At 38.7% G+C, this 11,328-nt stretch overlaps 1 protein-coding gene across 5 annotated transcripts in view; it reads right to left on the bottom strand.

Moving 5' to 3' along the window:
* Positions 1–7,326: 7,326 nt before the first annotated feature.
* dbn1 (drebrin 1) overlaps positions 7,327–11,328 on the bottom strand; it is a 126,830-nt gene continuing 122,828 nt past the window's right edge. For all 5 annotated transcript variants that reach the window (XM_016678245.1, XM_016678244.1, XM_016678246.1 and 2 more), the window contains 3 exons: positions 10,571–11,064; positions 10,377–10,476; positions 7,327–10,072 (listed from right to left, as the gene is read on the bottom strand). In XM_016678245.1, coding sequence (XP_016533731.1) covers positions 10,017–10,072; positions 10,377–10,476; positions 10,571–11,064 — 650 coding nt within the window. In that variant the 3' untranslated portion in view covers positions 7,327–10,016. The remainder of the gene's footprint in view (positions 10,073–10,376; positions 10,477–10,570; positions 11,065–11,328) is intronic.

Genomic DNA, 11,328 nt, shown 5'->3' with positions numbered 1-11,328 from the left:
AATAAAGAATTTGCTGATTTCTGACCAGAATAACAATGCAGTCATTGTGTCCTTGTGGCTGTGAGAGAAATGATGTACCTTGGAGAAGCAGCACTTTTCTCCTTACTGTATTCCATTAAAACAAGCTTCATTCTGCTGGACATTTTTCCTGTTAAAAGGGTTTTCTTTTCCACTGTTGTTGCTTACTTACTCATTATAAGGGTTTGCTGCAAAGAAAATAACACAATGGACCATGCTTTATTCCTAAAAAGATTTTTTTTTTTTTACCAATTGGTATTATAAGCTGAACTTGCTTGACTTGTTTCAGGATTGAGCTGCAATGCATGTAATTGACTTTGACCTCTTTATGCAAGTCTCCTTTGAAGCTATTACTGCAGGTCCCAACAGGCAGTGTCTTCTTAGTTTAACTCACCAATGTGCTGCTTTTGAATTACAGTATGGATGTTTTATGTTCTCAGCAGGGTTCAGTCTTTTAATTTGCAGTTACTGAGTGTTTGGACCAAATGGACTTGTTATATTTTCATCTGCATGCAAGGAATAGATGAGCACCTTCAGCCTGATGATTCACAACCTTTTCACACCTTCAGAGCAATGTCTTCTGGCCTTGAGGAGACAGACAAAATCTAAGTGAATTTATTAACTTCTCTAAGTTAATAAATTCACTTAGATTTTGTCTTTTCACCACGGAGACAAACTCTTCGATGATTCACTCTTTGAGGTTATATAAAGAGACACAGAGAAAGAAACCATTCAGGAGTGTTTCCACAACTACAAATGTCCTCTTAAGTAATGAAGGGTCTCTGGAGGGGGAGCAGCACATACTCCTGCTCTCTACATCAGGATGTTTTCATTTTGTTCTGGGTTTGTTTTCATATTTGAGGTGGAGGTCCAAATTCAGCCATGGTTAGCCAACATAAAAATAGCCCAATATTTACCATTATGAGTTCAAAAACAAAGACACTTCTGCATCAGATGATGCCAATCTGGGAAAAGTGGGTAGAAAAACTAGTTGCACAGGTTGTAACCATCAGTAGTTGTTCCTAAAAATAATAAAAAAAATAGAAAAAATATATATTTTCCAACAAATACAATTTTTAGAGGATGGTACAATAGACAAAATGTTTGTTCTGCAGTTTTATCACTGTTCAGATTAACCAATCAGTAGTTGGTAAATCTACTGATTTACCAATTGTCATTTGGACAGCTATTGTGACCGCTGAGATAGATTTATGAACAACTATAGCAGTGGAAATGTAAAATAATTATTTGAAGTTAACATGTAACACGCATTTTAATTATTTTCACCATTTAATTATTTTTGGTGCGTATCTAATGAACCGACAGATTTAAATTAGTGATGCACCAGTCCTCTTTTCATTTTGGATGCTTCAGAGCTTTAGTACTGGCTGATGCTGATAGAAAACAGAGCTGAATTCAGGGGCTGAAGTAAAATAAATAAAAAAACCTAACAATAGACTGTCTACGGTACCTTGGTCAAACATATAAAAATAAATTTCAACAAACCATCTTTCAAATAGTTCAGAAAGTTAAAGAATATAATGTAAAATAATAAAGCATGATATTGTTCAGACCACAAAGCATAGAATTATGCTGAATAGATCTGTCACCAAAGCCTAATCTAGAATTTTTTTTTCAATATTTGGCCTATACCAATAATATTGGATCAGTGCATCTCTAATTTAAATGATTTTAGGTACAATTTCATATATAAACATTGATTTATCAAGTTATGTAAGTTAGCACCTCAACTTCACATTTTTCCCTAACCCACAAAAAGGCCGAGTGCCACCTTTTTTATTTACATAAAGGCTGTGATATGAAATGCAGGAGTGGTTAGAGAACAACCAGATTCTGCAGAAATACAGAAGGAACAGGATTAAGTAACACCTGAAAGTCTTCATGTCCTCAGTTTCAGAACACATTTAAGGATTTTTATTAGGAATGCTAACATTACAAAGTGATAAAAGCTTCACTGAAACATTATTTGAAGCTTATTGCAGTAGAGATGATAATGCTTCTTTGGCAGAAATGAGACAGTCTGACACTCAGTGCAAATCCTTCTGCACAAACATTTCCACCAAAACAACTGAAGGAAACGGATGCTGGAGAAGTTCCTTCAACATCAGCCACGACCCGACTCTCTTCATCAAGGGCGTAGGAACAAGTTTATCAGTGGGGATGGGAACACATATCGGAAACCTGAACGATCCGTAAATAGCTTGAGCAAAAATGTCAAACAATGGCGTCATCAACGTGTTACTCTAATCTGACCCCTTGTAACGAGTAATCTAACGTGTTACTATTTACAATCCAATAATCAGATTAAAGTTACGTATCCAAGTTACGCATTTGCAATTTATTTTTAGAAAACACATATTGTTGCTTTCTTCTTTTTCCTTGGAGAGATACGTTTCATGTGTAACACCAGTGACAAACTTAAATGATGTAGGGAAAAGAGATGCACATTTTCTAGCTGATTGATGGATTTTTCATTGAGTAATCAAATTTCAATCTGGAAAGACTCAGACGAAGAAAAAAGAACAATTAAAAGATTTAATGACAGGAATGAATAACAGTTCTTTGGCACTCGTGACCCGGCAGCTGATTCGAGCTGAGATTTGCTCAGGTGAACATCCTGATAACTGATTAGGGATGCTCTTTCCCCGGGGCCCGACACTGGTGATGGAGGTCAAGAAACGATGACATCCTGGAGAGCTGAAGGATGCGGGTGGAGAAGGGGAGGTGGTGGGTTGAACACAGCTGGGAAGCGGCTGACGGCTTCGGTGTGGATCCTTATATGCAGAGCTTGATTGATGATTGGACGCGCTGGGTTAGGTCCAGCGCTGAGGTTGGAGATGAGCATGACGCAGCGATGGGCGAAACAGAGGGGGCGGATTCTCCCAGCTTGAACTTTCGCTATTAGCTCCATTTCAATCTGGAAAGACTCAGACGGAGAAAAAAGAACAATTAAAAGATTTAATGACAGGAATGAATAACAGTTCTTTGGCGCTCAGGCCCCAGCAGCTGATTCGAGCTGAGATTTGCTGTGAACATCCTGATAACTGATTAGGGATGCTGTCCCCCCAAAAAAGGGGCTGAGGCCGGGGCCAAGGCCCAAAGGAAAGTGAGACCTAAAACTTGTGAGCTGACTTGAGAATGCAGGGAGGAAAGTAAAGTACAGGTAGTCAGCCAAAGGAGTACAGATAACTAGAAAGGTGAGATGCTGACAGGAGGAATCAATTTTGATTGATAGAGGGGTTTTCATGATAGCATGATGCCCAAATGAAGAATGAAGGCCTGCTAAGAGAAAGAGGGCTGAAATAATACCAGGCGAGAGAGTGAAGGATAGTTGAAGGCGCGGAGCCAGGCATGAGATTGGAATCAGCTTAGGGGACACGAAATCGCCTGGAGAAAGGCTGGAGGATAGGTGTCCGCTGTAAAGGAGCCATGCTGAAAAGAATGAGGAAAAAAACAAAAACAAAACTGGGACATGGGCCAGCTGCGGGGGCAGAGAAGCGCTGGGACATGGGCCAGCTGCAGGGGCAGAGAAACGCAGGGTTCCTGGGATGGCGGAGCCAGACTGATAGATGAGGAAGCTGAGGGATTACTGAGATAGTTTCAGGGAAACCGAAAGAGGTTGGCAATAGGGCTGTTTGATTGAGGGACAAAGAAGCTGGAAGTAGACTTAGGGGTTCAATCTTTGGAGGATACAGGCGAGAGTGATAACGCGGAAATGAACCTGCAAATGGGAGGACACAAAGGACAAAGGACACAAAGGGGATATGTAGGACAATCACATGATAAGTTTACATTTTGGATAAGGTAGACCAACCACCACCAGCGAATTGCGAAGTGCTCGTCTGGCACTGAGGGAAGCTACTGACACAGAAGAGATGCATATAATCATAAGACGAGAATACTGGAAAGGACAGGAGTGTTGGTGTAAGGCCAAAAGAGTGCCTGAAGACTGGTTGAACATAATCTAAAACTCAGGGGCTTGGAGCTATAGATGAGCATAAAGAAAAACTAAGATTCAAAGTGAGGATGAAAAACAGGGGACATATAGAAAATAAAATTACAGAGCGAGACCTGAGATTAAACATTGAAATGAATGATTCCGTCTAATAGCTGAACTGGACTGAGCAGAGGCAGAGAGAGTCTGCTCATTAACAGTGTCAAAATGATCAGGGCTGAGACAAGCAGAGGTTCTGAGACCAGGAATATCCAGAAATTCAAACAACTTAGAAAAAAACAACTAAAACTTAAACTAGGAAAAGGATCACTTGTTAAATACCTGCTGGAACAGTGACTGCCAGACCATTTAAATCCTCTGGATTGTTCTGTACTGTGCTACCGGAATGAAATATGAAACAATCAACCACTATACATTGTGCGTCTGGGAAAATTCCTATAAGTCGAATGCCAAAAAACACATACATTGGGACTAAACCACCTTCTATTTAGGGTTACTTTTGATAAGTAGTGAATGGACACTGGACAAAAATTGAAGAGAAACAATGATTGGACAATGGCCCTTGTTAACAAGAATTTAAGGCTGATTAATAATTAGTAAAAGCGCTGGACGGACTTAACAGAGATGAACCAAGGAGGAATTATTAGCCGACTTCATGTTCGGTAGGTAAGCCACTCTACTGCACGTATCACCGTCGTGACAAGGCAAGAGTCCACAATTAGGCAAATGACTGAATTTAAAATTCAGTTATGCCTTAGCCGCTGGTGAAGGCCAACTGAGACGCTGTAAGCGAGCCATTGCACCAGACGAGTTTAACAGGGTGCGTCGACTGTTTAGGGCAGAATGAATCTACGTAGCTGAACATACACAATGACAACAGTCTTGTTAACAAGCTTAAGGGGCTGTATAGTTATTCATCATTAAGCTAACATTACCTGCATCCGGCAGCATTACTCTACTTGGTCGGTTAGATTGGGGAAAACTGAGCAAAGTACTTAGGCGTTATACTGTAAGATTCTATCAGTTTCTGCGCCATTGGCAACCGGTGCGAACGTTTCAGGGCTCAAGTTGCGTTTGTAAAACGGACTACGATGTGTTAACGGCAGATAAACGGTTTTAACTGCAGAACGAAATGACAGAGGATACAGATATGGGAACACACATCCTTTGTGTATCAAATCGATGTAGGAATATCAATGAGTTGGCCACGTAGGTAAAACACGGAGCTTCCAGACCAGCGGGGACACAACTGACGGAAGCCGACAACGCACCCAGTCGCGGGCAGCTTTCAAGCGTAAATAAAACACTTTTTAATATAAGTTGCTGCTTTGACATGATCACAGAACTGCCAAAACATATGTACAAAAATCCTCAATAAAACATAAAATATTTGAAAATCAGACACCAGACAAAGTGAATCACAGCACCGTCATCAGCCGGTGTAACACTGAACTGATGCAGTGAAGCTACCAGTAGCAGCAGAACGGAGCTGCGCCAAGAAGCAACAAACACTGAATAGAAGGAGAGCTGCCATCGATACAGTTCTAGCCAAGCATGTTTTAATGTTACACAATGCAGTTTTAGCAAGTTGCTCAAAGTCTAAACTGGTATTGTTGTGCATTTAAGGTGTAAAGTTTACTTTTTGTTCAGCAGTGTTTACATGTTGTAAAGAAACAGTCTCACCCACCCCTAATGTCACAATCACTACGACAACACCAGATAATGGGATGTCCTCTGAATTGGACTGGGTTATAATTTGCCAGAACAGGACTGTACTTACTTTATAATTGGATTGAAATAAAAGCAAGTTCTCTTTCACTGAGCTTGATGGAAGAGTATAGCTTAATGTTTTCTTGTTGCTCCCTCTCATCTGAAGGTTTTGGTCCCCTGAGGTCTGATGGCAATCTTACTAATTTCAGGCAACAACTGACTCATTTTCTGATCCATGGTTTCTTGTCTGCTCTAGCTTTGCATGTTTACATTTTTTACTTATTCTTCTATGCAAAAATATCTAATCAGACAGCATCCGTGAAGATATGTTTTCAGATTCTATGTTAAATTTAGGTGTGGTCTTTCACTAGACCATTCAAACACAAACATCCTTTGATTTAATGCATTCTGTCACTCTGCCTGTTCTATATAAATAAACCTGACTTATCCTGTTGGAAGGTGAATCTCCTCCCCAGTTTGAAGTTCATTGCAGATTGCTACATAGCTTGTTCAAAAACAGCCCCTTTGTTCTATGGTCCCTCGGCTATTGAAAAACTATTGCTTTCTGAAGGCATGCACTGTGCTGAAGTTTAAAATTTTCCCCAATTGGCTTGGTTGTTCCACTAAAGTACAGACAAAGGAGACACCGGGTGGTTGAGCTGGGACTTGCATAACCTGGTTCAGTAATGACCTGAAATGTTGTGAAAAGAAGCCGTTGAGGGGAAACAAAGTCTAAAACTGCGATTTATGAGGCGTTTAAAATCTATTGACATTGAAAAAAAAATGTTGATGAAGAGGAGCATTTTAAAAGATTATAAGAAAATTGGTTTCCTTGGATGGAAATTATGAATAAAGTAGGATGAATCAGAATCACTTTTGCTATAGTTTGTGACATGAGTGGAAAATACATTTTTCACATGATGAACGAAACTCTTGTGTCTGCAAACCTGAGCCAACAGAATTGCAGATTGTAGAAAATTGAGCAGGGATTAAGTTTTTTAACATGTGACATAAGAATGGTGTTATTTTATTTGTGTTTGTGTCATTGATCAATAATAAAAAGAGCAACACGTTTCTTTCCAATTACAAAAAATATTTTCCCGAAACCTGATGTTTCTAGCATTTTATTACATATTTTTTGTCTGATTTTTCTTCTCTCTTTTCTCTAAGAATCAATATTTCCATTCATTAAATTGTGTATCTCACTTTATTTTGCTTAAATGTATCCTTCACAAAGATACATTTAAGCATTCACAAAGAGTTCTTTATGCATTATATCTTGTCTTTGCTTTTGATGTGGTGAACTTTAATGGAAAGCCTGTTTGTTTTAAGGTAAGGGAATTTTATTTATACAGCACATTTTCAGCAACAAGACAATTCAAAGTGCTTCGTAGACTTTTTGTTCAATAAAGATTTTTTAAATAAATGTTTGTCAATGTAATGACTATGTAAAATAGTGGCTATGATTTGTTAGTTTTCAAAAGTCACTTTAGCTGTTTATAAATATAATAGATAAAAGTTCAACAAGTGCTGCTTTAACCAGCATTTTTATCACTTTAAGATTAGGCTGCAATGTGAACATGCCATGGTCTTCTACAGATAATCACACACTCACACAAAGCTGCTCTTATTGCTTTTTTATTGTCTACAGGGTTGTACAGCAAACAGATCAACACTGTTGTGCCAAAATCCAAAAAAGGGGAACTGAAAATCAATTCTATCACACATATTGACGGGTTATTAAAAACACATACAGCTTCCTCAAGCCGCGTCTTTAACCCAGTTTCCACAGCAACCAAACTAGTCATTGCTTAGCAACCAAACATAACAAAATACTGAGGTGGTTCCTTTGTCTTGGCACAAAACAATATTAGCAGGTGTGGGGCAACAATGATTTTTTTTCTTTGATATATTTATATACTTCAAGCTGCTTTGAGTACCAGATGTCAGGGAAGTGTCAGAATTTATTTTTACACAAACATGGTGCCTATTTATTCAATTTCTTTAGTTTATCTACATTTTCTCCTCCTGAGGGAAACAACTTTAAAAATTAAGTGTGGAACTCAACCAAAGACCGAGGGCTAAGCCATGTGATACACCAGAAACAACAAATACAAGGCTACTGCTGTGCTGCGTGTTATTCTAACTGAAGGCAAAAGGAAGTTCGTCAAAACTAGTGGTTTTCTTAAAAAATAGAATAACAATTTTCTTTGTCAGCTTTGTGAATAGATTTTTTAGGAGAAATTTACAGAATATACTAAGCTAAGCATGGAAAGACACTTTATGTTCCTAAGCCATTACCTTGTCATATATAGATGTCACTATATTTGGATCCTGTCATCATTTTCAGTTTACTACTTCTTCCAAAGTGTTGATAACCAACACACATAACATCTTCGGCTTGATTGGAAATAAGTCTAGATTATAAACAGTATAATCAAATTAGCAGAAAAACACACAGAATAAAATTTAGGTTAAGGACTGACCTAAATGTCAGACATATTACTCAGGCATACTGGGCTACTGTTTAGCTCAGTATGTCTGAGCTAAACAACTCAGGCATACTTTATGTCACAGTCGCATTTCAATGTTTAAAAGGATCACAGAAAGCTGGATTTTACCTAACTGAATTGATATTTTCCACCTTTTACTTTCACATTAATTGCAGTTAATGTTTCATCAAACTACAAACTGCTACTCTGTGATGATGTCACACACTCTAGTCCCTGACCCTACGAAATATTAAAATACATTTTAATTTATATTAGTTTCAAGCTCTTATTTTCATTGCCGCATGTAGTTTATACACTTAATTATAAGTACTTTTGTCTGCTTTCACCAGATGCTATTCACATTGTTATAGCTGTTACAATCCCTACTAATCCCAGATTAGGCCCATCATAACTCTCACTATGTTCTAACTCTGAATCTTCCTTGAAAAACCTGTCATATCTCCAACATAAGACACTGCAGACACATAAAAATTGATAGAGATGGCTAGAAGGCTTGTCCACCAATTTCTTGGGACAAAACGCATAACTCATAGGATTAAAGCAGAAAAACATTTATTTGATGCTTAAAATTGTGTCTGTTTCTGTTTTCCTCCACCTGCTACTCCCAAAATAAAGGGAATCACCATAGCAACCATAATACACGATTTTCTAAGTGTCAAATTTCAGTCTCTCTGACTTTATATTAATTCATTACATAAGATTTATATTCATAATATAATTAACAGAAGGAAGTTTGATTGGCAAAACAAAACAAGGAAAGGCTCAACTAACTTCTTTCAATTTGGAGACAAATCCAGGACATCTGGTCCCTTGCAGATTAATACAAAGACAGAAACAGTAAATAAAAAAAGATAAAATTAGGCTGAACTTAAAGATTAAAATTAAAAATTTGATTTATAAACTAAGAAGGGTAAGGAATACTGCCCTGGGACAGAAACGTAGATTTGAGTCTACTGGAGACAGAAAAAATTTATTGCATTTCTATGCTCTTTTAAAAAATTTGAAAAATATGTACAGTATATTTATGTAAACTGTTTTGTTTGTGTAAATATATAAGTGGTAAATTTGAATGAGTCTCAGGGCTGATGGTGAGGCTGCAGTTCAACCACAAGGAGGCAGAAGAAGCATAAAAATTCACTGGGACAGAAAAAAAGGCTTTTTAATGTTGAACGCAGTTTTAAAATCATACAAAAGGAGTGAAAAAGATTAAATAAACGGCACCACAGACTTGTTCAAAGGATTTTCAGTTCAGATACACCCGAATAAATAACTTTTCCTCCATGAAGGTGATGTCTAAATACATGATTAAACAGAGCTGCAGAGGTGATTATGTTCAGGTATGAAGGAACGAGAAAAGAGGAGAGTGAAGATAAACATGGCAGCTGTTTTGATGCGCTGGATTTTTCTTTTTTTTTTTTTTTAGGTGTTATTAAAGCACTACAAACTAAGAGCGAGGGCCACCGGCCGCACACTCAGCTTCATTGTCTCTAATGCAGTAGTGCCCTACGTGAAATAATCATGTCCACAAACAAAACCCCTCAATCCAGGCTAAAACATCTGCATAGAAAAAAAAAATCAAAATAAATAAACACAGAAAACAGATCAGATCTGAGCCTTTTCAACTCAATTGGTGGCTACTGTTTCCTCTAAAAGATTATATTGAAAGAGTTTTAATGCAAGACCTTTTGTTATTACTTTTTTTGTTTGTTTGCTCTTTTTTAGAAAAGAAAGAAATCTGTTTCTTCATGAAGCTCGGTTCCTACTTCCTCCGGGTACAACTGTGATGTCAGAGCAGCAGGTTAGTCATCGTCCTCGTCAACCACAGGATCCGTGTCCCAGCACGTGATGTCAATCTCTGAGTGGACACAAGAACAGAAGCTGGTTTTATTCTCTGCAGAAGACAAACTTCTGACAGACAATGTAGCTGAGATTGAGATAGAAACAAGAAAGGACAAATGGGGTATAAGATAAGCCAAGAAACAGCTGGAGAACCTTGGAAACATAAAAAACAAGTGGCAGCTTGTGCAGATGTTTGTTTGATAAAGTGTCCATCTATCCATCCATCCATCCATAACATAGTTAATCATAACAAAATGCATGCTTTCACCACAATGCATCTCTTTTCAAACAGAAGCATTAAGATAAAAGACTGGCCAAACCTGGAGGCTTGTTATAAAACACAGGCGCTGGCTTAGCTGATGACTCCTCTGATTGGCCAAATTCTTCCTCCTGTGATTGGCTGAAATAGCCCTCACTTGCCTAAAAAAACAAATGAGAGGAAGGAAAAATAGATGACAAAGCATAATAATGACAAAAATTGTAGACAATCATCAGGAGCTTGAAGCCATCTAACCTGAGTTCCCTCTTTCAGCAGCGTCTCCCCATTGGTCATCAGCAGCTGCCCATCATCCGAATCCCGCCCCTCCCCAGAAGCGTGCTGCAGCGCATGCTGGTAGCTGAGGGTCATCTGGTCAGACCCCGTCACATCTACCAGACTGGTGGGGTCGTCTTCGGCGCTGGTGCCCGAGCAGAAACTCCCATCCATCATCTCGTCAAAGCTGAGAAGGGGCTGAGGCCTGCCGCTACCGGCAGCAATGCTGGGTGGGACGTCGTCATGGAGAACGTCACCGTCTCCCATCAGGTCAACTAGATTGGATGAATGGGTGGAGGGGATGGGGTTGACAGTGGGGGCAGAGCTGCTGTCCCACAGGTCAACCAGGTTGTCTGTCCCGGAGTCCCATGCAGAAACACCAGAGGGTTCACGGGCCTGCGGCGCGACGCTCTGCACAGGCTTGGTGGACGTCGACTCCTGGACGGGCCGTTTCTGTTCCTCCTTTGGCACCGAATCTGGAGGAAATAAAATCATAATTATTACTAGACAAAATATTCTTTTCCTCAACTTTTTTTTTTTTTTTTTTATTAATTACAGTTACACCATGTAAATAGTACATATTAGACCCAGAAAATATTGAATGTATCAAACATAAAATAAGTCTGAATCAGCCTTTCCCTTGGTTTTCAAAGTGGATAAGTAATTGTAAGGATCACTTTTTGAACACAAAAACCTTTATTCAGATTCAGATTCAGATTCAAAGTTTATTGTCATTATCA

Source organism: Poecilia formosa, unplaced genomic scaffold (genome assembly GCF_000485575.1).
Source record: "Poecilia formosa unplaced genomic scaffold, Poecilia_formosa-5.1.2 Scaffold177, whole genome shotgun sequence".
Classification (NCBI taxonomy): domain Eukaryota; kingdom Metazoa; phylum Chordata; class Actinopteri; order Cyprinodontiformes; family Poeciliidae; genus Poecilia; species Poecilia formosa.
This window is presented reverse-complemented; position numbering and strand designations above follow the sequence as displayed.